At 41.8% G+C, this 27,432-nt stretch overlaps 2 protein-coding genes across 11 annotated transcripts in view; both read right to left on the reverse strand.

Moving 5' to 3' along the window:
- Positions 1-2,314, reverse strand: part of Spg11 (SPG11 vesicle trafficking associated, spatacsin) — a 75,938-nt gene extending 73,624 nt beyond the window's left edge. For 8 of the 10 annotated variants that reach the window (XR_012445440.1, XR_012445442.1, XR_012445441.1 and 5 more), the window contains exons 1-2: positions 2,001-2,314; positions 453-637 (exon numbers count right to left, since the gene is read on the reverse strand). Coding sequence is in view for 7 of the 10 variants with exons in the window: in XM_074065859.1 (XP_073921960.1) it covers positions 453-637; positions 2,001-2,257 (442 nt within the window). In the remaining 3 variants the exon portion in view is untranslated. The remainder of the gene's footprint in view (positions 1-452; positions 638-2,000) is intronic. The other 2 variants (XM_074065861.1, XM_020163744.2) reach the window with 1 other exon arrangement.
- A 957-nt stretch (positions 2,315-3,271) lies between these two features.
- Positions 3,272-18,036, reverse strand: Patl2 (PAT1 homolog 2). The gene is given in 17 exon segments (XM_074058853.1): positions 3,272-3,851; positions 4,239-4,388; positions 4,812-4,909; positions 6,272-6,412; positions 6,798-6,957; positions 7,094-7,227; positions 7,325-7,378; positions 7,580-7,677; positions 7,759-7,879; positions 14,315-14,456; positions 14,671-14,739; positions 15,214-15,356; positions 16,116-16,158; positions 16,160-16,185; positions 16,730-16,908; positions 17,465-17,555; positions 17,998-18,036. Coding segments are annotated over 17 exon segments (1,707 nt in total). The 3' UTR covers positions 3,272-3,832.
- Between the last annotated feature and the right edge of the window lie 9,396 nt (positions 18,037-27,432).

Genomic DNA, 27,432 nt, shown 5'->3' on the forward strand with positions numbered 1-27,432 from the left:
AAATTAGCTTGAGATCCTATCTGAAAAACAAACTGAATGCAAAATACCAGGTACCACAAAAAAAAAAAAAAAAAGTATTATCTTTTGGCTGGGTATGTAGCCAGAGGCAGAGGGCTTGCCTACCATTCACAAAACCACCATTGCAAAAGTAAAGTTAAAAAAACAAAGAACATAATTGATATTAACCACATTTCAAGTGTTCGATAGTCCCATGTGGTTAATGGCTACCATATTGGACAATGTAGCTCTTTCCTGATTTCACCTAAGAACTTTTAGCAAGATATATAAAAGTATACAGTAAGCTGGATGTATTGGTACATGCCTATAATCTCAGCACTCAGGAGGCAGAGAGGATTGTGAGGTTAAAGCTACCCTGGGCTACATAACCCTGAAAAAGTACGTGGTAAGGTCACAAATTTAAGAACACTGAGAGATCACCTGTAGGTACTTACTAATATGCTGATCTTCAATGAGGTTTTGCAATGTCTTCCCGCTGCAGGTGTATAGTATGGTGGCATCACATTTTCCATCTTTCAAATTAAATTCATATATACACAGTTCATAGTTTTCACTAAGAGCAAGTAGTCTGGGCTTGTCTGTTGGTGTACTGCTCTTATGAGAGTCCTCCCATACAAAGCTGGAAAAAGTTTACATTAATTACATCTTATATCCACAGTCATATTTACCCACAGCAGTCAGGATGGAAGGGCAGGATGAGCAGAGAAGAGTTTCACTCACGTGGTGGCATCAATTCTACACTCCAATTGAAAGTAATGTAAATTGCTTTAGGTCTGCACTCCTCCATTTACCTTTCTCACTTCTTTCCCCTCAGGTCCTCCACACACACAAACACAAGAATAGAAGAGCAGGTGGTTAAAAGAAAAAAAAAAAAAAGTGGGCATGGAGAGAGAAACGTCTCCTTTTATTCCTTCATCTTAAATCCTGACTGATGATACGTTTAAAAAACTGAAATATATTATTCATCAGGTGCCATTTACAATAGAATAAGCTTTTGTTGGGTAAATGATTTCAATTAAGTGTCAGGTGCTATTACAGAACCTGGAGATTAGGAGATGAGAAAGCTCTTGGTTACTCAAGGTCTTAAAGAGATGTTTCCACGATATTTACTGCTGTTAAAAACAGCCCAGTCATATACTCAAGACTAAGCTTCATGATGTGAACTTTAAATCTTGGATCAAGAATTACAGAAGTGAAAATAATGCATTTTTTGCAATTATGTCTCTTGCTGTCTTCCCAAGTCATGGGAGCATCACATGCAAGTAATAAACAGGAGGAGGATGAGCAAGATAGGGAGTTTAGGTAATTTTGGGCTACATTGTGTACCCTGTCTCAAAAACAAAAGCAGTAGCCACGTAACTATTGAATAAATTAGCAAGTGAATGGTCAAACTTGATTCTAAGGGAAAAAACAATTGTTCAGGAAAACGCTGTTTCAGTGACAAAAGAATATTTAGGAGGACTTAAATTATTGACGATCCCCATGTAGGGTTGGTTTGTTTGTTTGTCTGTTTTGGTCGGACTGTGGTTTAAGGAGGGACTCTTATCGCTCCGGCCCTACAGTCCATTTTGGGACGAGGTCTCCCGGAGTATTCACCCGGGCAAACCTGGAACTGCCATTCTCCCGATCTCAGACTCCCAAGTAGCTAGGATTACAGGCGTTGAGCCAGCCTCCCTGGGTAGCATCTTTTACTGATAGAAGAAAATGGGCTTGGTACTTGGCGCTGGGACATTTGATCTGTGTTGCATAAACTGGGTCCCGCCGAGGATTCTCCGAACAGGAGCAGGATAGCGTCTCCGCCCACCCAGAACCAGGAAGCGGGGTGTGGAGATGCCAAGAGACGAGTCCTCAATTCAGGCGTGGAAGAGGTGCCGAGAGCGACCCGGGCGTTCCACAGGCTGTCAGCCCACCACTCGGCAAAGAGAAGCCGACGTAGGGTTTCCACCTCCTTCACGCCCCCTCTCCCCTCGCGCTCCACTTACTGCCTGAAGGGGCCCTCCAAGCGACAGCAGCCCCGGCCCCGGCTGCCCGGCGCCAAGGAAAGCACTTGGAGGCTGCCCGCAGCTGTCAGGCTCCCCAAAGCTTCCTGCCCTCTGTGCAGCTGCGCCCGAGGTCCCAGCCGCCCCGTCGCCTCTGCAGGGACCGGCACCAGTAGCACAGGTAGAACCCGCTCCATGGCCTCAGCATGGAGGGTACGGCTGCTAAAAGCAGCGCTTCCGGCACCTTGCTTGTCAGCCATCTTGGCCTGGCTGTAGCTTCCAGCGCCTGCGCCCGTCGCTCCTGAACGCGGACTGCGTCCTGGGCATGCGCAGTGCCCCACGCTGCTCACGTAGTACCTCGTGACTGCCTCGCGAACTGCCCGGCTGTCTGTGCCCAGTGAGTGGCCTTCCTAGCTTGGGAGTGGGACGGAGGCGGTCCCAAACTTTAGCAAATACGCGCCTGCCCTTTACTTAACTAGTCGGTAATAAATGAAGGCCTCGCTTACAGCCTAAGACAGGTGGTTGCAGCTGTTTCTACTCTGGCATTACCCCTTGCCTGCTTAGTCTAGCTGCTTCCTGCTTCATTGGAACCCAATTCCTGCCTCTCTGCCTTTTTTTTTTTCTCCTGGGGGCGGGGCGGGGAGCGGGGTTTGAGCTCAGGACTTCACACTTGCAAAGCAGGCGCTTGAACCACACCTCCAGTCCATTTTGCTCTGGTTATTTTGGAGACAGGATCTTGTGAAATATTTGCCCAGGTTGGCCTGGAATCACGATGTTCCAGATGTGGGCCTTCCCAAGTGGCTAGTAATAAAAGACATGAACCACCAGCGCCTGCCCTCGCTGCTTTTCTTTTTTTGCTCTTACTGTTTATGTGTTCTGGGGTTGTACCATTTCCTTCGTAGCAAGGACCAAATCTTATAGCTCAGATCCATTATGAAAATGGTACCAGGTAAGTAAGGGGTGGAGACAATAACGCCCCTGTTTCACTTCTTCTTAGTCAGGGAAGTACAATCCGAGACAGAACACTGGAGTGGTTGAGAAGGTATTTGGGAAAGGTCTTCTACTGGCAGTACCTTCTTAACACATTTTTTTCTACAGTCAGAACATTTCAGCGGAAATGTAACCTCTCTTGACAGGCCTTCCTGGACCATTCGGTCTAAAGGCCCCTCAACTCCAGTCATTGTTTTCCCCATAGTATTTATCAATATGATATTTTATGTCAGTACCTGTCCAACCAGTATGTAAACTTCAAAAGGACAGGGCTTCGTGTTGCTCATCCTTGTTATGCTCCTGCCTCAAATACTGCATGGTTGGTTCATAGAAAGCACCCTATTGTTTGTTGATAAATACATAATAACCTCATTTTTCAAAATGAAACCAAACATTTCCTATCCCAAGGAAGATATTTATATACAAATCTTAGCTAGAGCTATTTTATTTATATAAAAAGTGGTGATACTAACCCCAGTACCAAAAGAAAAAAAAATTGGCAATGCTGAAGCAAGTTCCCAGGTTATACTTTTGTTAGTTATAACAAGGCCTTGTCCCTTATAAGGACAGTCTTGAACACATTCAGGATCATCACACATGAGATGGCCTTTATTATAGCTAACTTACAAACAAGTTTCAACATACCATTTTACTACCTCTTTAAACCATGCCTTATTTTTTAGGCACATCATTTCGATTTTAGGAAAGGATATGAAAAGATTTGGGGGCAGGGTCCTTTCAAGGACTAAGAGATGTCTTCAGACTCTCTGGATCCCTGTAGACAGCTCAAATATAGCTTAGTGTCTGATTATTAAACTTCTCACATTAGTATTCCAGAACAAACATCAATAAATCCAGGCAAGCCTACAAAGAAAACAGGTGTTAACTGCAAACAATTCTATTTTACAAGAATTTGTGTGATTTAATAACTGGTTCTTTCTAGCAAATAGTAAATTCTAAGGACAGATGATTTTTATTATATTTACATCCTGAAATAATTGTCCCAAGTATTTAACTTTTCAAGTTAATTTATAATACTATTTGAGAATAATTGACAAACACTTGGGGAAAAAATAAAAGATTTGGCTGAAGAAACAAGCAACAGGACTCTCACTTGGGCTAGACTGGTTACTCACAGTAAATACACTGTCTAAAACTGTTTCTAAAGCACATTATTCTCCATGCTCACAAGTGACAAAAACTAGATTGGGCTTGAAGAAGGGCTATGACCTTGTTTCTGCAGTCACTTACTCCATCCTGGCCTCCAGTTGCTGTACCAATTGTTTATCCACATGGTGACAGAACAGTGGAAGTAGGTTCCTGGGGAAGGCTAGGGGTTCTGCCAGAGAGGCTGCAGGCATTCGGGCTATCTCCCAGGCAATCAGAACTACCAAGTCTGTCCTGGAGGGCAGAAAAAAAAAAAAAAAACGCCTTTATTTATGCAGGAAGCAGACTCAGGGCCCAGGTTCCACCACTACCGTCACTGCCCTCACCTCCAGATAGCAATTAAGAAGTAACATTTGCACATTTGGTATATGCTCTACAGTGCTTAAGCTTACATATCTTCTTCTTCCCTATTAAATTTTAATAACACTAGTACCAGCATCCCTATAGATGAGGAAACAGACTAAAAAGTGAAATAACTTAATGACAAACCCAAACCTAAATCTTTGACTCTAAAGGCTATTCCCTTTATTACTGTTTTACACTGCTTCTACCTCCTCCCTAGTACTTGAATATGTTGTTTAGGAAATACCTCCTGTGGTTCAGCCTATACATCCCATGGGTACTGAAATAGTATTGCCAAGACTTTAATGATCTTACCAAGCTGTGTGATCACTATTAGGTTTCTCCAGGGAAGAATCCAGGGCTAGAAGCTGCTCTCCATGACTCAACAGGGCATACAGCAAAGATATTCCAAACTACAAGTGATATAGTCAAAAGCAAAATGAATTTGCCTTAGACATTTACTGCTTCTCTGCCTCTGCTACTTTCCCAACTTAAAGACAGGTTCACACTTACAGATGGGAGAGCAATACCCAACACAGATGTCAGATTTCACACTGGCTAGCCAAAGAACTGACCTTTCCAAAGGAATCACTACTCTGAAGTTTCCATAAGCCTCCCTGTGAGAGCTGTCTAAATGTACTCCACCCCCAGGAATCAGTCTGTATATCAGGAATGAATTCAGGAATCTGAGGCAGTTACTCTATAGATGACATCACCCTAAGAAACACTACTTTACCAGGCACCAGTGGCTTATGCCTATAATCCTATGTACTTGGGAGGCTGAGATCAGGAGGATCATAGTTTGAGGCCAGCCCGGGCAAATAGGTCAGGAGACCCCATTTCCAAAATAACTAGAATGAAATGGACTAGAGATGTGGCTCAAGTGCTAGAGGGCCTGCTTTGCAGGTATGAAACCCTGAGTTCAAACCCCAGTCTCACACACACACACACACACACACACACACACACACACACACACACACACACACAAAAGCAGTGCTTTAACCAAAGATCTTTAGAGTGGTCATTCAGTGATAGAACAAATGCTTAGCCTGCACAAAGCCCTTGGTTCAATATCCAGCAAAAGAACAAAAAGTTTTTCTACCTTGTATATTTTTTGATACCTAGTACTATTATAGTTATATGATTTGAAAACACATACATGTTATGACTTGATTTCTTACTGAAAGTGATACACAGAAGTTTGGAGACCTCTGTTGTAGAGGCTCATACCAGCAGCAGCATCAGGGAGCTTGTTAGAAAAGCAGACATATATTCTTTTTTGCTCCCTGGCTGCCATGAGGTAAGCAGCTCTGCTCCATCATACCCTTCTACCATGGTACTGCGTGTCACTAGAGGTCCAGAAACAGCAGAGCTAGCCAGCATGAACTAGACCTCCTAAACTGCAAGCCAAAATAAATCTGAGAAGGAAAAGGGGAAAGGGGAGAGGAGAGAGGAAGGGGGAAAGAAAAGCAGATGCCTAAGGTGTCCTCTCCTCACCTCGTTATTGACTCTGGGAGTAGGTCGAAAGGAGTGGTGTCTGTTAACATCTCCAGGTGATCCTGTGCTTAACTAGAATTTGAGAAGCACTGCTAAGGATAAGATTTGTGTAAAGGGCTGGTGGAGTGGCTCAAGTAGTAGAGCGCCTGTCTAAGTGAGCTTGAGGCCTTGAGTTCAAATCCCAAAAAAAATTTTGAATAGAGATGAAAACATTCCCTCACTCCTTTCCACTTAAATAGAAGCCGTCTATGGAGAGAGAAAAAGCCTCCCCTTACCTGGTTCTGAAGTATCACAGCAACTGGTCGTTCTGAGGAGCCAGGCGGTAGTACCAGTAGCCCCTGAAGTCCTTGGAGGAGTTCACGGAATGTCAGCTGACTGATACATTTACCCAGAGGCTTGAATAGCATGTGTAGGGCCTGTAAGATGATCAGTAAGTACCTATTCCAAACTCTACAACTTCACTTCTTCCTACTTTGTCTCTAGTTCCTGATCTGCCTCAGGTACCTTCCTGAGGTACCACACGTAATTCTCCATCCCTAACATGGAGTCCTGTTTTACAATGCCTTCCTTAAAGGAAGTAGATGTGGGACTCTACACTTACTGGGGGCAGGGAATCCTTATCTTCTCACACATGTACAATCATACATCTGTTTTGTTAGCTCATTCCACCTAAAGATGATCCACTCTTCCTATAGTAACTTCCTCACAAGAGGGGCATGTCTGGGGGGTGGGAAAGGGAGGAGAAGCAAGATCCCAATCCATCCAGGAGACCATCCTCTTCGCCACTCAATACCACAATACCTGGTCAGCCATGTCCCTACGGACAAGAAGGGGCAGATGTTGAGTGATAGCCAGAAGAAGGCTAACAGCCCGATCATGGGGCAGGAAGGGGAGCAGCCGGGCCACCAAGGTTTTCCCCTTCCTCACAGAGAGCACTTGCAGGAAGCTATCTGCTGCCTCCCTTCAGGGGAGAGAGGAGAACATTTTTAGAATTTTGTATGAAAAAGTGTCACATGCCAGGAAGCAAGGGCAGCAGCAAGACCAAAGTCTATTGATCTTCCCCTTCCTGGGCTGAGGTGAAACCTTTGCACACTCACTCCAAGTTGTTCTGCTCCTGAGTCTTTAAGGCCTGGAAGAGCTTCTCGACCTGGTTGCTCTTTTGCCCAGAGTAGAAGGGCTGTGGAATCTCATCCTTCTGGTCCTCCTCTATCTCTAGTAACTGAAGGAACATCTGTGAATTTGAGGGTGGAGAAAAGAAGTTAGGTTTTAGCAACATCCCCTCCTCAAATATAAGTCAGGAACTTATCCCCAAGGAACTAATGTCTCACCTTCTCAATCCGGGATAATACTCGAAGCCTCTGACTGCTTGCAGCTCCTGTATCCTGGGAGAAGAGAGTCCATGACCACCAGCTGTACCACCACTGTAGCATCTCAGGTCTCAGACTTGCTAGAAATTGAGCTGGAAAGGCTAGACACAAAGTCTTACTTCTCTTCTTCCTCATTCTTGGGTCAAAATTTGAACTTAAACATGAGTGTGTTCTAGACCTTTCTTCCAAACAGGGGAGAGAAGAGCAGGCACTTACCTGCTCTTGAGTTCCGTGAGATACAGCATCAATAGCTCGGCGAGGGCTAAAACATGTTGATACAGCTACCTGGCCCAGGGAACCCTCAATTCGAACCACTGCATGAAGAGTCAGAAGAAATACATTCCTCTCCCTTTCTACTGTGTCCAGCCCAAGCCAGGAGGGCAGCCTGGTCCTACCTGACTCATAAGCCTCTGCCTTCTGAATGTAAGGTGTCACCAGCTTGAGAGACTCAAACCTGTTCCTTTGTCCAAGTAACTCTTCATCTACCTGCTTCTTCTCCAGCTTCTGATAGTATTCCTGAGAGTCCAGAGAATAGAGTAAGAAAACCTCTATTCATCTTCTGCACTTGGAACTAAAAATTTTTTTGGGGGGGGGAGGCGAGAGGGGGGTACCAGGGTTTGAACTCAGGGCTTTGTGCTTGCAAAGCAGACACTGTAATGCTTGAGCCACACCTCTGGTTCATTTTGCTCTTGTTATTTTAGAGATGGGATGTCTCACAAACTGTTTACCAGGGTTGGCCTTGAACCATAATCCTCCCAATCTCAGCCTCACAAGTAGCTAGGATTATAGGTATGAGTCACCAGCACACAGCTGAATTAAAATTCTCTTAACACACCCTTGCCTGGAAGTGATCTTGGCACCTTAGCCCTCCTAGTAGTTATTCTGAAGTGCCTTAAAACCCCATTGTCTCCTGTTTTGGGATTCTCATGCCAAGTAATTGAGGAACTAGGTAAAACCAAAGGTCTGATGACAAGGCAAAGAGTAGAGTGAAGGAAAAGAAACAAGCACTCCCAGCATCTGCAACCTTCCTATATTTTTCATTCCAAGTAAACACACACTTCACACCTCTTGTCCTCCCCCTCCCCCATTTTAATCATGTGATCTTACCTGTGCTTTCCTAAATCCATTAACTGATGGTATAAAAACCATCAGCACCCATGCTCATGGATTGGTAGAATCAACATAGTAAAAATGTCGATACTTCCAAAAGTAATCTACATATTTAATGCAATTCCCATCAAAATTCCAATGACATTCATCAAAGAGATTGAAAAATCTACTGTTAAATTTATATGGAAACACAGGAAGCCACGAATAGCCAAGGCAATACTCAGTCAAAAGAACAATGCAGGAGGTATCACAATACCTGACTTCAAACTATAATACAAAGCAATAACAATAAAAACAGCATGGTACTGGCACAAAAACAGACATGAAGACCAGTGGAACAGAATAGAGGACCCAGATAGGAAGCCACACAACTATAAGCAACTTATCTTTGACAAAGGAGCTAAAAATATACGGTGGAGAAATAGCAGCCTCTTCAACAAAAACTGCTGGGAAAACTGGTTAGCCGTCTGCAAAAAACTGAAACTAGATCCATGTATATCACCCTATACCAAGATTAACCCAAAATGGATCAAGGATCTTAATATCAGACCCCAAACTCTTAAGTTGATACAAGAAAGAGTAGGAAATACTCTGGAGTTAGTAGGTATAGATAAGAACTTTCTCAATGAAACTCCAGCAGCATAGCAACTAAGAGATAGCATAGATAAATGGGACCTCATAAAGCTAAAAAGCTTCTGTTCATCAAAAGAAATGGTCTCTAAACTGAAGAGAACACCCACAGAGTGGCAGAAAATATTTGCCAGCTACACATCAGACAAAGGACTGATAACCAGAATATATAGGGAACTTAAAAAACTAAATTCTCCCAAAACTAATGAACCAATAAAGAAATGGGCAAGTGAACTAAAGAGAACTTTCTCAAAAGAAGAAATTCAAATGGCCAAAAAACACATGAAAAAATGCTCACCATCTCTAGCAATAAAGGAAATGCAAATTAAAACCACACTAAGATTCCACCTCACCCCTGTTAGAATAGCCATCATTAGCAACACCACCAACAACAGGTGTTGGCGAGGATGCAGGGGAAAAAGGAGCCCTCTTACACTGCTGGTGGGAATGTAAACTAGTACAACCACTCTGGAAAAAAATTTGGAGGCTACTTAAAAAGCTAGACATCGATCTACCATTTGATCCAGCAATACCACTCTTGGGGATATACCCAAAAGACTGTGACACAGGTTACTCCAGAGGCACCTGCACACCCATGTTTATTGCAGCACTATTCACAATAGCCAAGTTATGGAAACAGCCAAGATGCCCCACCACTGACGAATGGATTAAGAAAATGTGGTGAACCTACGGGACACAACTAAGGCAGTCTTGAGAGGAAAGTTTATAGCCATGAGTGCATATATTAAAAAGATTGAAAGATCCCAAATCAATGACCTAATGATACATCTCAAACTCCTAGAAAAACAAGAACAAGCAAATTCCAAAACAAATAGAAGGAGAGAAATAATAAAAATAAGAGCTGAAATCAACGAAATAGAAACCAAAAAAAACCATACAAACAATTAATGAAACAAAAAGTTGGTTCTTTGAAAAAATAAACAAGATCGACAGACCCCTGGCAAACCTGACTAAAATGAGGAGAGAAAAAACCCAAATTAGTAGAATTAGGAATGCAAAAGGGGAGATAACAACAAACACCATGGAAGTCCAGGAAATCATCAGAGACTACTTTGAGAACCTATATTCAAATAAATTTGAAAATCTAAAAGAAATGGACAGATTTCTAGATACATATGATCATCCAAAACTGAACCAAGAGGAAATTAATCACCTGAATAGACCTATAACACAAAATGAAATTGAAGCAGCAATCAAGAGTCTCCCCAAAAAGAAAAGTCCAGGACCTGATGGATTCTCTGCTGAATTCTATCAGACCTTTAAAGAAGAACTGATACCAACCCTCCTTAAACTGTTCCATGAAATAGAAAGGGAAGGAAAGCTGCCAAACACATTTTATGAAGCCACTATTACACTTATCCCAAAACCAGGCAAAGACACCTCCAAAAAGGAGAACTATAGGCCAATCTCCTTAATGAACACTGATGCAAAAATCCTCAACAAAATAATGGCAAATCGAATTCAGCAACACATCAAAAAGATTATTCACCACGACCAGGTAGGCTTCATCCCAGGGATGCAGGGGTGGTTCAACATACGAAAATCAATAAACGTAATAAACCACATTAACAGAAGCAAAGACAAAAACCACTTGATCATCTCAATAGATGCAGAAAAAGCCTTTGATAAGATCCAACATCATTTCATGATAAAAGCTCTAAGAAAACTAGGAATAGAAGGAAAGTTCCTCAACATTATAAAAGCTATATATGACAAACCTACAGCCAGCATTATACTTAATGGAGAAAAATTAAAACCATTCCCTCTAAAATCAGGAACCAGACAAGGATGCCCACTATCTCCACTCCTATTCAACATAGTACTGGAATTCCTAGCCAGAGCAATTAGGCAAGAAGAAGGAATAAAAGGAATACAAATAGGTAAAGAAACTGTCAAAATATCCCTATTTGCAGACGACATGATCCTATACCTTAAAGACCCAAAAAACTCTACTCAGAAGCTTCTAGACATCATCAATAGCTATAGCAAGGTAGCAGGATATAAAATCAACATAGAAAAATCATTAGCATTTCTATACACTAACAATGAGCAAAATGAAAAAGAATGTATGAAAACAATTCCATTTACAATAGCCTCAAAAAAAATCAAATACCTAGGTGTAAACCTAACAAAAGATGTGAAAGACCTCTACAAGGAAAACTATACACTTCTGAAGAAAGAGATTGAGGAAGACTATAGAAAGTGGAGAGCTCTCCCACGCTCATGGATTGGTAGAATCAACATAGTAAAAATGTCGATACTCCCAAAAGTAATCTACATGTTTAATGCAATTCCCATCAAAATTCCAATGACATTCATCAAAGAGATTGAAAAATCTACTGTTAAATTTATATGGAAACACAAGAGGCCACGAATAGCCAAGGCAATACTCAGTCAAAAGAACAATGCAGGAGGTATCACAATACCTGACTTCAAACTATATTACAAAGCAGTAACAATAAAAACAGCATGGTACTGGCACAAAAGCAGACATGAAGACCAGTGGAACAGAATAGAGGACCCAGATAGGAAGCCACACAACTATAAGCAACTTATCTTTGACAAAGGAGCTAAAAATATATGGTGGAGAAATAGCAGCCTCTTCAACAAAAACTGTTGGGAAAACTGGTTAGCAGTCTGCAAAAAACTGAAACTAGATCCATGTATATCACCCTATACCAATATTAACTCAAAATGGATCAAGGATCTTAATATCAGACCCCAAACTCTTAAGTTGATACAAGAAAGAGTAGGAAATACTCTGGAGTTAGTAGGTATAGGTAAGAACTTTCTCAATGAAACTCCAGCAGCAGAGCAACTAAGAGATAGCATAGATAAATGGGACCTCATAAAGCTAAAAAGCTTCTGTTCATCAAAAGAAATGGTCTCTAAACTGAAGAGAACACCCACAGAGTGGGAGAAAATATTTGCCAACTATACATCAGACAAAGGACTGATAACCAGAATATATAGGGAACTTAAAAAACTAAATTCTCCCAAAACTAATGAACCAATAAAGAAATGGGCACGTGAACTAAACAGAACTTTCTCAAAAGAAGAAATTCAAATGGCCAGAAAACACATGAAAAAATGCTCACCATCTCTAGCAATAAAGGAAATGCAAATTAAAACCACGCTAAGATTTCACCTCACCCCTGTTAGAATAGCCATCATCAGCAACACCACCAACAACAGGTGTTGGCGAGGATGCGGGGAAAAAGGAACCCTCTTACACTGCTGGTGGGAATGTAGACTGGTACAACCACTCTGGAAAAAAATTTGGAGGCTACTTAAAAAGCTGGACATCGATCTACCATTTGACCCAGCAATACCACTCTTGGGGATATACCCAAAAGACTTACTCCAGAGGAACCTGCACATCCATGTTTATTGCGGCACTATTCACAATAGCCAAGTTATGGAAACAGCCAAGATGCCCCACCACTGACGAATGGATTAAGAAAATGTGGTATCTATACACAATGGAATTTTATGCAGCCATGAAGAAGAACGAAATATTATCATTCGCTGGTAAATGGATGGAATTGGAGAACATCATTCTGAGTGAGGTTAGCCTGGCCCAAAAGACCAAAAATCCTATGTTCTTCCTCATATGCGGACATTAGATCAAGGGCAAACACAACAATGGGATTAGACTATGAGCACATGATAAAATCGAGAGCACACAAGGGAGGTGTGAGGATAGGTAAGACACCTAAAAAACTAGCTAGAATTTGTTGTCCTTAACGCAGAGAAATTAAAGCAGATACCTTAAAAGCAACTGAGGCCAATAGGAAAAGGGGACCCGGAACTAGAGAAAAGGTGAGATCAAAAAGAATTAACCTAGAAGGTAACACCCACGCACAGGAAATCAATGTGAGTCAATGCCCTGTATAGCTATCCTTATCTCAACCAGCAAAAACCCTTGTTCCTTCCTATTATTGCTTATACTCTCTCTACAACAAAATTAGAAATAAGGGCAAAATAGTTTCTGCTGGGTATTGGGGGGGGAGAGGGAGGGGGCGGAGTGGGTGGTAAGGGAGGGGGTGGGGGCAGGGGGGAGAAATGAACCAAGCCTTGTATGCATATATGAATAATAAAAGAAAAAGAAAAAAAAACCATCAGCAGCTTCAAGTCCAGAACTAGCACTAGGGATGCATTTGTCAGTTAGTCTTTGGACCAGTTTGGACCATTTATAGATGTGCTTATCAGTTCTCACATCTTAAACCAAGTTAAGAAATCCTAAACTATGATAAAGCCACTGACTACAGTTCAAAAAGAAGTTTGAATAAGGCCTTTTTTTTTTGGTCATTGTTCCTAAATGAAAAGACTAGAATACAAAACTATTTTACTTTATGTAATCCTGGCAGAAAGGAGGGTTTTTAAATTCAGTGGAAAGAAAGGAAGAAAGTACAATAAATGGGAAGGAGGTAACCATGTGCATGTTGATAAGGCACTCATGGGTATTAAGAAAAATGAAACAGCCTAGACAATCCCCCCCCCCAAAAAAAAACCATGGAAAAGTACACAGGGATTTTCCCCCCAGTAAAGATGAGATAGGAATCAGGTGAAGAGGAGTAGAATGAGTCAAAATATCTCCCAGAGTTTGGTAAGTTCAATAAATTGAGTCTCACTGTAAGATCCCTGCTTTTTAGACCTAAAAAGTAAAAATATATATATATATATATATATATATATATATATATATATATATATATAAGACTCACAAGTGTTTAGGCCTGCTTTTTAGACCTAAAAAGTAAAATATATATATATATATATATATATATATATATATATAAGACTCACAAGTGTTTAGGCCTGCTTTTTAGACCTAAAAAGTAAAATATATATATATATATATATATATATATATATATATATGACTCACAAGTGTTTAGGCCTGCTTTTTAGACCTAAAAAGTAAAAAAAAAAAAAAATATATATATATATATAAGACTCACAAGTGTTTAGGGAATTGTAAATAATCCCACTGGCTAAAGTATAGGCAAGTAGAAAGACTTTGGGATGTCAACTTTAGAAATACAACTCCTATCTTACAGTGATTATCTCTCCCACCTGGATGAGCATGTCCCCTATGGGCTGATGAGACAATCAGAGAAGGCCTGAGGACTCCTGACTCATTTGGACCCAAAGTCAAAAGCTGGGGCTAGGGCCCCAAGGGCTCACCTGGTAGTAATAATCGTCCAGGCGTGGGGTCTCACTCTGCAGTTGAACCATCTCCACCTTTATTACCCACTCCTTCTCTTTTCTGGTCATGAGGTTAGCATAGGGGTCTGGCTGCCGAGACCAAGGCTTCTTGACTGGGGGACTTCAAGCCAAGAGAAATACCCCCTTAGGCCCACTTACCCCTGCCACAGTGAACATCCTAAGGAGTAGTGAGCAGGCAGTGGGGTGCTCTGGGAAGGATGGGCGAGGGTGCAGTGGTGGGCAACCGTTCGAGAGTCCCAATTGTGCAGGGCTTTGGGGAAGTGTCTGGTCACAAGGGAATGAATACCCGGTAGGCAGACAGGTTCCTCATCTACCTTAGTGTTTGACTCTGCTGCTGCAGGTGTAAGATTCGTTTATGCTGAGGGTGGAGCTGAGTCAGACGACTGGGAGGACTTAAAAGGAAACCTAAGCTGAGTGGAAGGAAGCTCTCTGCTTCCTCAACCCTTCCCTTCATTCAGTCTGGGTAAACTCAGGTGGACATGTAAGGGAGCCTTGTTTTTGTGTCTCCCCACAAGTCAGCCAATGGGAAGCATCACAGTCCTTACCCTCTGCCATGATAAATTTTCCTGCAATTTGGCTGCAGAAAATCTTGGCACAGTGGGAAATCTTTGAGTCTGGTTAATAGTGGTTCTGAGTGCTAGTCCCAATTCTGTCATGCCTAGCTGACCTCAAATGTTTAATCTCTTTGGGGTTCCATTTCCTTGTCTATGAGGGAGAAGGGATTGGACTATGCGTTAGACTTCTGTTATTAAATTTCTGTAGATATTCTGTGGCCCTACTCCCTCCTTGGGCACCACCTCCTGAGACCTCTAGGAGGAACTCAGATTGTCCTGATGCTGCAGTCCCCACACCAGTACCTGAGCCCAGGGGTCCAGGAGGTCAGGGCACTGCAGGAAGGAGATGGGTATGGCATGGGCTGGTAAGGTCCAAAGTGCCGGGCTGGAGAGCTGGCACTAGGAAATGTTGGCTGGAAAGGAATTTGCAACAGATAGTCAAGGGGCTGAGAGAAGATCTAAGAAGTTTAGAGAGGGCCAGTGAGGCTCAGTTCCTTTCCTGCCTTTCTATGCTCACCTGCTTTTCCCCCTCAAGAACTTCACCTAACACTTTGTTGTGTTGGAGGAACCCTCAAGATAGCTATGAGGACACCTGACTGTGGTTCCTGCTCTTGTTTTGACAGTTTGCCACCTGTCAAAACAGGGTCTCTGACAATGTGGAGGACATGTGCTTTTCAATAAATACCTCTTACTCTTCTCTGTAACAGGCTGTAACAGTCTTCTTTCAGGCTCTGTGTCTTTAGCCAATAGGACTGGGCTCAACTGCTTTTCTAATTCAGCAGAAGCCCTCACCAGAACTCCCTGCAGGAGTTCCTGGTCTTTGGATTCCTTCCCCCATCCCCTAGGGCTATGTTCGTATTGTGCAGTTAATTGAGGACAGGTGTCCTTTCCAGTCCTAAGCTTAGTGCTGCTTATGTGCTGAAATATTTCATAAGGTAGGAGCGGATATCTAGTTTGTCCTTTCTCACAAATGGCCAGTTATCCTAATACCACTCATTAAGTCCATCTGACTGGGCATATGCCACCTGTCATTTGCCAAACTCTTCTATGTGATGAGAATCTCTCTCACCTGCCATACCTGTACCTCACTTTGGATGCTTCATCTTCAGAGCAAGGAGAAGGGTAGACTAAACATAATGGAAATAAGGACATTCAATGTGCTCAGGGATGGAATCCTCACAAAATGGGGAATGGAGCAGATTCACCTGCCACAGAAAGTGCAAGGAGGCTGGTGACATCCCCAACACTGACTCTAGGGGAGCTGAGCAGACCTCTCTGGAAAAAAAGAAAACTCGGGCTCAATGGGCCTCCATAGTGTCTTCTACATTCACTTGCATCCATAGACCAGGTCATTTCAACACTCAAGACAATGGCAGCTGGTCCTCCTTCATATTCAAAGTCAGCTAGGCCAGGATCCTTTGCCTGAGAGGAAGCAAGACTATCATTTCAATGGTGGGTTAAAGAAGGGCCTGAATCACCTTATTTCTCCATGGTTATGGGAATCCAAGAGAATACCAGGAATGGACTGCTGAGACATAGGGACTCAGATAAAACTGATTCACCAGTAGCTGGGCCACCACCTATGAGGGATGCACAGCCATACTGGGACCTGGTTTTAAGGTGAGGACAGCAGCAGAAAACTTACATGGGAAAGAGGGAAGTTGAGTGTCCCTATCTCAGGTTCAAGCCTGAAATAAAACATGTTAATTCAGAACCTGCCTTAGAAAGGGGAGGAGACAAGGACAGGGGTGTTTAGTGATAGTCTCTAAGCTTCACACAGTTCAGGACAACTCTCTTCCCTTCCCTCCTGCCATGGTACCTGGGAATTTTGGATAGCACTGAGTACATTTGGATCCCTGAGATCATTTTCTTCTTCTGGACCTGGGGCCAGATCTGGATGCAGATCTTCCTCTTCATCCAGTTGGGAGGCAGGCACCAGCTCTTTATCAGGAGCCACAGGGTCACAGAACTTGCCTGGTCCTTGGCATAAGTGCAGCCCTGTGGAAAAAGATGGGGACTCAGGTGTGAGGAATCTTGCCTAGAGAGGCTGCTTACTCACTTGCACTTCTGTTCATAAACCACTTCAAACAAAACCTCTGTTGTATGGATTCTCAGCTTCTGTGCCCCAGGGGTGCCCCAAACCATCCTCCACTAAAGCAAACAGAACCTGGCAGCTGCCAAACAACTTCACTCACACCACCTTCAATGTCCTCACTGTATACCTCAGGCTTCTTTCTCCACAAACCCAAAGGCTCCTTCTGTTGACTCTAACTGAAAAAGTGCCAGCTGCCCTGGCTCACTGTGATTGAACCCTGTGTGCCAGATACTTCACATGGTTATGTTCTTTGAGCAGTCCTATGAGACTGTCAAGGCTGTTGATTTTACAGTGTGGGTGAGAAAAATAAGACTCAAAAAAATGACCTCAGTAGCTAGCAAGCAGAAGAACCTAGAGTCACTTTCAGTGATTCTAGAAACCCAAACATGTTGCTGCAGACCAGCAAGCCTCCATAGTCCTGGACTTTTTATGTAAATGCATCAGTCCACTTGGTGATACCTTCAAGGCATTTCGTCTTTGCAGGCTGGCGGGCTTCCTTCTTGGCAATGTCCTCTACTGAGAGAGTGTTTTTAACCTCTTGAAGGTAAACCTGGGATGGGAAGAGACCCAGAGACATCCTCCTCTTCAGTCAGCAAGGGTGGCATAACACCCTAAAACAGCCACAGTCTCCTCCCAGCAAAATGGTCAGAGAATTACTGACTCAAGGCCTCAAGAAGTGAGACCCTGGGTTCTCAGACTGCCATAAATCCCCACCCTCCCATTTCACCAGTCCAGCTCTAAGGAGCTGCTCTTCTTCAAAGGGACAGAGATTAGGGATAGGATTAGGAGTTTGAAGAGAAGCACTTTCCCACAAGAATGCTTGTGAGATCTTGCCAATAAACCTTTAAATAGGTTATTTTGATTTGTGGAAAGGAATTGATGATTATTCCTTAACTTAGATTGAGTAAACAGGTTTGGGAGTTTTGTTAAAAAAAAAAAAAAAGCCACTAGCCATGGCCTGTGCACAGTGATGCCTCATGGCTGGGACCCACCGCCTGACGGTTGCTCTCCTTTCCACTTAAGTCAGCCATGGCAGCCTGTGCCAGAGCCTGCTTACTGCTGCAGGCTTTAAAGGCCCCGCTCCTCCTGGGTTCACCTGTTAAAGGGGCAGCATCCCCCAACTACTGGAGCTTAGTAGAGTTCTCATAAAGAAAACTCTTGAATAGGAAAGAGAAATAAGCTGTACTTTCAACCACTCCAAGATATGAATGCAGTGTATTGGGACTGACATTTGGGGGCAGGATCCCTTTTTCTATACCCTTGTAGGAACTTTGTGAGGGCTGCCTTCCATGCATTCCCTAGGTTTTGCTCCAATAACACTGGATAGGAAATCTCTGAGTGGATGTAGAAGGGCTTGCTCAACAACCAAGTTGCTGGAGGTGAAGGGCAGAGCTTGAAGCTCCTTCAAGTCACCTGATGATGCTTGACCTTCATTAGGCTGCATGAGCTTAAATCTACTGCCCAGCTTCTTCTTGATGAGGGGTCCCTATGAATTCAGAAGTCTGATCTTCAAGGTAAGAACATTCTTGCATGAGGTAACACAAACTTCTATTTTCTTGCCTGCTTTAATGGAAAAATTGGTCCAGAAGCTTAGGAGAAAAAACAAACCATCAACAACAAAAACAGCTGTGCCACTGCTGTTTGTAGGCAAAGCTTAAGAGCCAGCTGAGCCTCATCTACCCCTTAGTGATCCTGGGTTCTGTGCCCACATCCTGTGTTCAGCTGAAACCCACATGACTGTAGAATTTTTGAATAAAATAGAAACTAATTAAATTCTCTACATTAGAAATGTAAGTTAGAGCCAGGTGTGCTGGCATATGCCTATAATCCAGCACTTGGGGGCTGAGGTAGGAAGACCTCAAGTTCAAGACTAGAGTGAGCTACAGAGTGAGGCTCTGTTGAGAGAGAAAAAAGAAGGAGGAGGAGGAGAAGGGAAGCAGAAAGAAGAGCAAGAAGAAGAAAAGGGAGGGAAGAAGAAAGATGAGGAAAGCAAGGAAAGTTAGAGCTTTATTTATTTATAGATCAGACTACAATTCTTGGTTTTTTGGGGTTTTTTTAATGTACTGACATCAAACCCAGGGCTAGCCAAGTGCTCTACCACTGAGCTACATCCCTAGTCCTGAGTTGTAATTCTGTTTCTGTATTTGTCACTCCTATAGGAGAATAGAAACATGTCTTTTTCACCTGTTACCCTCAGCACTTACTGCAGTATCTGGAACAGAGTAGGTTCTCAATAAATGTTGATTGTGCTGAATTGAAGTGAAAAATAATGGTGCTTCTCCTCAAAGACATCTTCACCTGTAGTTTCTTGTCTGGGTGAAAGTTGTGAGAATCAAAATGGGGTCATTTGTGTCAAAGTCTAACAAAAATAAAATAAAAGCTGGGAGACTACGAAAGAGGAATTGCAGTGCTACTCCTGAATAAATTCACTATCTTTGGAGAATTTCTGTTTATTATTTAGGTTGACACTTGCCACGTGGGTATGTCCTACTCCAACCCACTTTCCACATTGTTTCCAAGGACATTATTGTGTTTTTTATTTTTGTCTAAGATGGGGTTTTAACAGGCTGGCCTCCAACCTGTGATTTCAAGCATGCTAGGTCTACTTATCTTCAAATAGATGGTTTAGCATAAAACCTGAATGACTAACACCATCACTATGGCCATGAACTTGTTCACAGACCAGTAATTGACTCTATCAAAGTTGCTTCCTTAAGTATTTTGATCATGAGCTTCAAATGCACTAAGTGGAAAATGATGACATTTACTTAATGAGAATTTGATAATGAATTCCCAAATGTTTAATATCCAGCACATCTGTACCTATACTATATTCCTTTCCATTCTTCTTCCTGTTATCCTATATTATTCAGGAGTAATCCAAAGAAAGTAACATTTCAGAAGTGATATTGAAAGTATTGTCAGTGCAAAATACGCAGTCACCAACTTCAGTCTCCACTGTGTACTCCATCTGTTTTTCTGTTTTAAAATGGCGAGCAGGAAGTGTTTCTTCCCCTTTTCTCCCTTTTATCCTGTTACACTAAGTTTCTTTTCTAATAGAATTTACTATAAAAAATTAAAATGGAAGTTTTAGGATTAGGAGTTTAGCTCAAGTGGTAGAATAAGCTTGAGGACTTGGATTCAATCCCCAGTATGTTTTGATCGTTTTACTTTTTGGGGAGGCAAGATGGAAATCAATACCATATCCTGCTCCACCTAAACCTTGGTAGTTAATCTCCAGTAAGGCTACTGGGGATCTGGGTTGATGGAAGTCACTGACCAGGAGCAGTAAGGTGGGTACAAGCCCACTTGTGACCCACCTTGTCAGTCTAGAAGAGGTGAACTCATCCAAGTTGGCAGAGAATTCCCAGGCAGTGATGGCGACTGTCCCAGAACTGGAATTGTGTGCCTAAAAAGGAGAGACATGTGTACTCCTTGGCCTCTTTCCCTTAAGGGCTCTCTTCTTCCTGGTGTTTTATTTTGAAAACTTCAATTCTACAGAAAGGTTGAAAGAATGGTAAAACTAACCTCTGTGTATTTTTAAGCTAGCATATGATTCTAACATCTAACAAATACTCTTTAAATAAATTATTTTTCTACTTTGTCAGGCAGTATCTGCTCCCAGTGACCAGGGACTTTGGCTCAGAGTACCATAAACAGGGAATCTATAGATGAAGGAATACAGATAACAAGAAGACATATGAAAAACAGCTCAACCTAGTTGTCTTTTTTTTTTTTTTAGTTCTCTTTTAAAAATGCAGAACAAAACAAGGAAATAACTAATTTCAAATAATAACCATTTTAGGGAAGAGTCGGGGAGAGGAGACACTTTTATTTTATGGTAGGGGTGTAAACTGGTACAAAGACTGCAAGGCAGTTTCATAATGTGCAGGATGGGTTACAATAAGGGAAAACTGGAAACATTCCTAATGCAGGATTGGGTGAAAAAATATGGTATATTCATATAATAAAATACTATGAGAGTAAGCCAAGTGTACCTGTAACCTCAGCACTCAGGAGGCAGAGGCAGGGGGATCAGGAGTTTGAGGCCAGCCTGGGATTCATAGTGAGACTTTGTCTCAAAAAACCAAAACCAAAACTAAAAAACCAGACCAAACCAAAACAACGCTATGAAAAAACAGTATAGATCTCTTTTGTACTAGAAACAGATATATTGTCCATAATACATGGTTAAATAAAAAAGCAGAAAAATATGCAGAATAATTACACTTTTGTTGACATATGTATCTCCACTTTTTTTTTTTTTTTTTTTGGTGCTGTGGATTGAACCTAAGGCCTCAAGCATGCTAGGCAAGTGCTCTGTCACTGAACTATATTCCAGTCTACATCCACATTTATATCTTTGTATGAACAAAGCCTAGATATATAACTATATCAACATACTAGCAATGGTTATCTTGGTAGGTAGAATAACAGGTGATCTTAATTTTTATCTTTTCATTATGGCCATGACTTTATGACTGGGAAAAAAAAAAAACCCAAAGGTATGTGGAACGCTTCATAAAATAGCAAACAAAAAATACCCAAAGGAGCTAGGGGTGTAACTCAGTGGTAGAATACTTGCCTAACTTGCATGAGGCCCTCGGTTTGATCCCTAGCGTTGAAAAGCAAAACAATAACAAACCAAAGGAAAAACATCAAAGAAAAACAACAACAAAACCCCCAGCTCTGTTGTCACTGAATTACAATCTAAAGGATAAAGTTCACATTTTTTTCTTGGTACCAAAGTCCCCTGCAGGTTCCTCCTTAATGCCTCCAGGTAGACTTAGCTGCTGTCCTGGTGTCATGATGTATTTATAGGTCTATAAACTAGAGCCTATGAGGAGGGGCTTCCCCTGTACCTAGCAGCTAGCAGACATCAAGTAAGGAATTGTTGAATAATTCAGTGGTTGTTGTGAGAACTAAGACCAGATGGATAATTGGGGCTAGATTATGGAAGCATGTAGTCTGGGTTAATAAGAAGGAAGCTAAAGCCTTGGGATACCTTTGTTCTGGCCTAACAGGTACCTCTTGTTGCTTACACTCCCCTTTTAGTGTGCCAATTGCAGTTTGCACAAGAATAGTTTGGCTTGTCTGGTATCTGTACCTAACCCAGTTATGGCATAACCAGCTAGGCCGAGGTCTGTCTTCCTCACACAGTGTCCTGGGCCAACATACCCTCAGATAAGGGTAGTGATGGGGGGTTCCATGGAACCCAGCTCCTGGCCAAGCTAGGCTTCAGCAAAATTCCAACTTCCTTTAGCTACATAGCAGATGACATGCTGCTTCCAACATGACTGTACCCAAAATACTCTGTGAGTTCAGAGACTGGTTAGCCAAAAGGCAAATTAGACTTTGGAAAGGCAAGTATTTATAGTGAGATAGGAGCTGCTTCAAGACATTGTCACAAACTTGGTGGCTTAAAGCAACACAACTTGTCATTTCATATTTCTGTAGACCAGAAGTCCAACACAAATCTCATGGGGCTAAAATCAAGATATTGGCAGTGTATCGTTCCCTTCTGGAATCTCTAGAGGAGCCTGTCCTTGGCTTTTCCAGCTTCTAGAGATTGCACCCATTTCCTTGATTCATGGCCTCTTTCTCCATTTTCATAGCCAGTGCATTTCCCTGACTATTCTGCTGTAACCATATTTCCCTCTGACCACAGTCATGAAAAATTCTCTGCCCTCCCACTCCCCCATACTGGGGATTGAACTCAGGACCTTGCACTTGCTAGGCAAGCCTCTACCACTTGAGCCACACTCCCAGTCCAAGTTCCTTGCTGATGATCCCTGATAACCTCAAAGTCCTTAGACTTAACTACATCTGCAATATCCCTTCCATGAAAGGTAACATTCACAGGTTCCAGCGATGAGGACATGAATATCCTCGTGGGGGGAGGGGGAGAAGGGAGTGTTAGTCTGTTATTCTGTCTACTACCAACATAAGATATGAAGAAAAAATCTAAAAATGTTATTAGAAGTCAGTTACACACATAATTGATACAGATAGAGTGACCCAACTCTCTCTAATGGTATTTGACTAAGAATTAAGCACTATCAAATATTAAGAATGTTAATGACAGGTCTTTGTTGTAAGCACTCATTAATATATACTTTTCCTTTAAATAAGTTAATTGTTGGGGACCTGGCAGGGTTTTACTCTATTTGTTAGATGTAGATTCTTCCCTTGTTCCTGACTCCCTCGGTCAGAGAGCTGTCAGCTGAGCAGTGCCTTTTCTGGCAACCAGATGGACTGCCTTCATGGTAGCTTGGCTGTTTTGGATATTTCATGATCACTCTGAGAACGTTCCAGCAGCTGCAGCGGAACTACAATCACAACTGTTCCTAAAGACATGACTTCTGCTTCAGAAGCTCCAGTTACTGCAGTTCAGAAGGCAGCACTCCAGGCAAGAGAAGCTTTGGTCAACTTTAATTGACCCAGAAGCTATTCTTGCTCAAAATAGGAGAAGGGATCACCTTCTCAAAAACTCAGTAAGAAGCCAATGACTGGTGCAATTCTAGACTTGTGATTGGTCCCCAGAGAGGACCTGTGATTGGTGGAACTGGGAGGTCTTCTGTGATCGGTGCAAATATTTTTTATTTGCATGCCACACCCATTCCTCATACTCCTTCCTGACTATACAGCTAGGATGGTAGTTTTTTTGTTTGTTTGTTTTGCAGTACTGGGGTTTTGAACACAGGGCCTCACACCTGCTAAGCAGGCTCTCTACCACTTGAGCCACTCCACTAGCCCTTTTTTGTGTTGGGTATTTTTTGTGTTAGGTATTTTTGATATAAGGTCTTGTGAACTGTTTGTCTGGGTTGGCTTCAAACGTCGATCCTCCTGATCTCTGCCTCTTGAGTAGCTAGGATTACAGGCGTCAGCACTGGTGCCCAGCTTGTGTTGAGTATTTTTGAGATAGAATCTTGGAACAATTTGCCTAGACTGGCTCCTAGATTTCTGCCTCCAGAGTAGCTGGGATTACAAATGTGAGCCACTGGCATCTGGCTTCAGCTCACTTTTTTGAGTGAGCTAAGAGACACATTTCTGTATTGCTCTTGGTTTTGGGGATTAAACATAGAGTCTCACGCTTGCTAGACAAGTATGATACCTTTGACCTATATCTTTTTAATAGTGCCACACAGAACCAAAGCAAGATAGAAATTATGTTAATTAGAATTCCGCAGTTTTAAATAGGAATATCGATGTAAAACCAAGAACCTACTAAAGGGAGACACCCGTTAAAGGAAGTAGTACCAGTCATTTAGTAACTTGGATAAGTTTTCCCCAGGGATAATGTGGTAATGCACAATTGTTGTCCTGTGGGGTAATCCTGTTGCCCCCATGCAGTTAAGGGGATTAAGCATCAATATTTACTTAATCCAAACCGACAACTGATGCTACCTCTAATCGTTTTTGTGCTTTTAGTGTTGTGTTCTAAATTGTAGTTAAAAATTTAAAATTTCAAGTCTGTAGTTGAGTAGTAGCATGTCTACTTAGAGTACAGAAGGTCCTGGGTTCAGTCCCACAACTGCCAAAGATAAAAGTGAATAAAAATAAAATTCTTCACCTTCCATTCTATATACAATATATATTCATGGACAGATATGCACCAAACCCTAACAATGATTTCTGAGGTAGGAGAGTGATTTAGGAGGACCTTAGAAGTTGTTTGCATTTGTATTGAGCTTATAATTAAAAATAGAAAATACTTAAAAACTGATTGTTACTGAAAGGATGGGGGAGATATTAGAATTTTATACTTCTGTACTGTTCACTTTTTTTTTTTTTACAGCAAGTTTATAGGTTTTTCCCAATAACTATGACTTGGCACTTTCGAGAATGAAGTCACACACAAGCCTGTGAGGCAGGCAGATTCTCAGAGAGCCAGATTCTCCACTCTCTCAACTTTTTCTTCCTGTTTAGTCTATTTCAAATGGGGATAATAGTACTTCCTTTGTGTGGATCTTGTGAATCTGTTTTCTCCAAAGTATGGTGTCTGATTTAGTAGCTGGCAACTAAAAAAAAAAAAACCAACTTCCGTTTTATGTTCTATTTCCTGTGGGCCTGTTTCCTGTTGTGTAACAGCTCTCAAATTTGAGAAGACAACAGCGTGAATGCCTTAGACAGGTGTCCATAAATTAACGACTGGGCTGGTTTGTTTGTTTTTTGTTTTTTTTGTTTTTTTTGCAGTACTGGGGTTTGAACTCGGGGTCTACACATTGAGCCACTCCACCAGCCCTTTTTTCGTGTTGGGTTCAAACCTTGATTCTCCTGAGTAACTAGGATTACAGGCATAAGCCACCAGCACCTGGCATGGTTTGCTTTTTTGCTAGTTTGTTTAACGATACTGGAGTTTGAACTCAAGGCCTGTGCTGAATGGCCAAACACTGTACCACATGCCCCTGACTACTGGGCTGACTTAAATCCAGGTTGGAATCTCCTGCCCAGCTGGGTCTGGCATCTTTTTCCTCTTTGGATGCCTTATAGTACTTACGTTTGCCAAGAAGCCTGTGCTTAACCAACGCTTGCTGGTTTTATAGAATTAACACAAAAGAATGAGGATTTACAGTCCCACAACAGAACTAATCAGGAGGTACTTTGGAGCAGGCAACAATCTTAAAACTCCTTAAATTGTACTATTTAACAATCCTTATATCTGTAGGATTATAGGTGGCTTTAAGTTGTTTCTTTATAGTTTTTAGTTGTTCCAGTTTTCTAGCATGTGATATATTGCTTTTACGGACAGAAAAAAATGTCAAAAAAAAAATACCACACATATTGTTGCTGGTTCCCATTTATCTGCTTCCCTTCATTTTTTTTGTGGTGTCTGAATTTGAACTCAGGACCTCATGTTTGCTAGGAAGGTGCTCTACCACTTAAACCACTTTTCCAGCCATTTTTTTGTGTTGGATGTTTTTGAGACAGGGTCTTATACACTATTTGCCCAGGTTGGCTTCAAACCAAGATCCTCCTGATCTCTGTCTCCTGAGTAGCTAGGATTACAGGTGTAATTCACCTGTACTCGGCTCCCCTCAATTTTCTTATACACTTCTATCCTTGTCCTGGTTTCCAAACCACCAAGTGCCAAAGTGATTTTTTTTTTTTCTCATGGAAATAAAGAGGCTTTGAAATCAGAGAGAGCAGAGTTCCAATCTTAGCTCAGGGCCAACTTGGGCAAGTATTCAGTCTTTTTTTTTTTGGTGGAACTGGGGTTTGAACTCAGGCCTTCACACTTGCTCTACTGCTTGAGCCACACCTCCAATCCATTTTGCTCTGGTTATTTCCGAGATGGGGGGGGGGTCTCCGAAACTATTTGCCCAGACTAGCCTTGAACCTTAATCTTCCCAATCTCAGCCTACCAAGTAGCTAGGATTATAGTTGCGAACCACTAACACCCAGTTCCTATTTCAGTCTTCTTATCTGTAAATGAAAACAACTAGTCTTGTAGTTTGGGTCAGCAGCTTCACACAGTCTGTAAGAATCACGATTCTGATTTAGTATTTCTGGGATGGGCTTGGAACATTTATAAGAGCTCCTAGGTGTTGTTGATGCTAATGATGCTTGAATCACACTTCGAATAACAAGGGGATAAGGACATAAAATTTGAGCCCATTACAAATACCCTGTGATTATTGTACCTCTTGTCCTAGTGGGCCTGTCTCAGAAAACTGCTGACAGAGATCCACTCAGGTAGACCCCAACTAATGTCAGTTTTAACATATTCCTATTATCTCCCCACTTTGATATCTTACTTTTCTTTCTGTTTACTTTGTTCTTTTTTACCTAATAATAACACAAGTGTTTATACTTTCATGGTTTGTATTTTTTAAATTGTAATAATTGATATACAATAAATTCAAGTATACAATGAGTTTATGGATTCATCCCTAAAACCATTATAAAGCTCTAAATAATGAACTCATCCATCACCCCCAACTTTCTTTCTGCTTTTGATGCTCTTCTTGCCCTCAACTTCTCACCTGCTTTCTGTCACTATAGATTAGTCTTTTTTAGAGTTCTAGATAAACCGAATCACATACTGTATACTTTTTTTTTTTCAGTCTGGAGCTTGAACTCAGGACCTTCACCTTGAGCCACTCCACCAACCCTTAAAAAATAGTTTTATGCTTAATGAACATTGATGCAAAAATCCTCAATAAAATAATGGCAAACCGAATTCAACAACACATCAAAAAGATCATTCACCACGACCAAGTAGGCTTCATCCCAGGAATGCAGGGGTGGCTCAACATATGAAAATCAATAAACGTAATAAACCACATTAACAGAAGCAAAGACAAAAACCACTTGATCATCTCAATAGATGCAGAAAAAGCCTTTGATAAGATTCAACACCATTTCATGATAAAACTCTAAGAAAACTAGGAATAGAAGGAGAGTACCTCAACATTATAAAAGCT

This window comes from Castor canadensis, chromosome 2, assembly GCF_047511655.1.
Source record: "Castor canadensis chromosome 2, mCasCan1.hap1v2, whole genome shotgun sequence".
Lineage (NCBI taxonomy): Eukaryota > Metazoa > Chordata > Mammalia > Rodentia > Castoridae > Castor > Castor canadensis.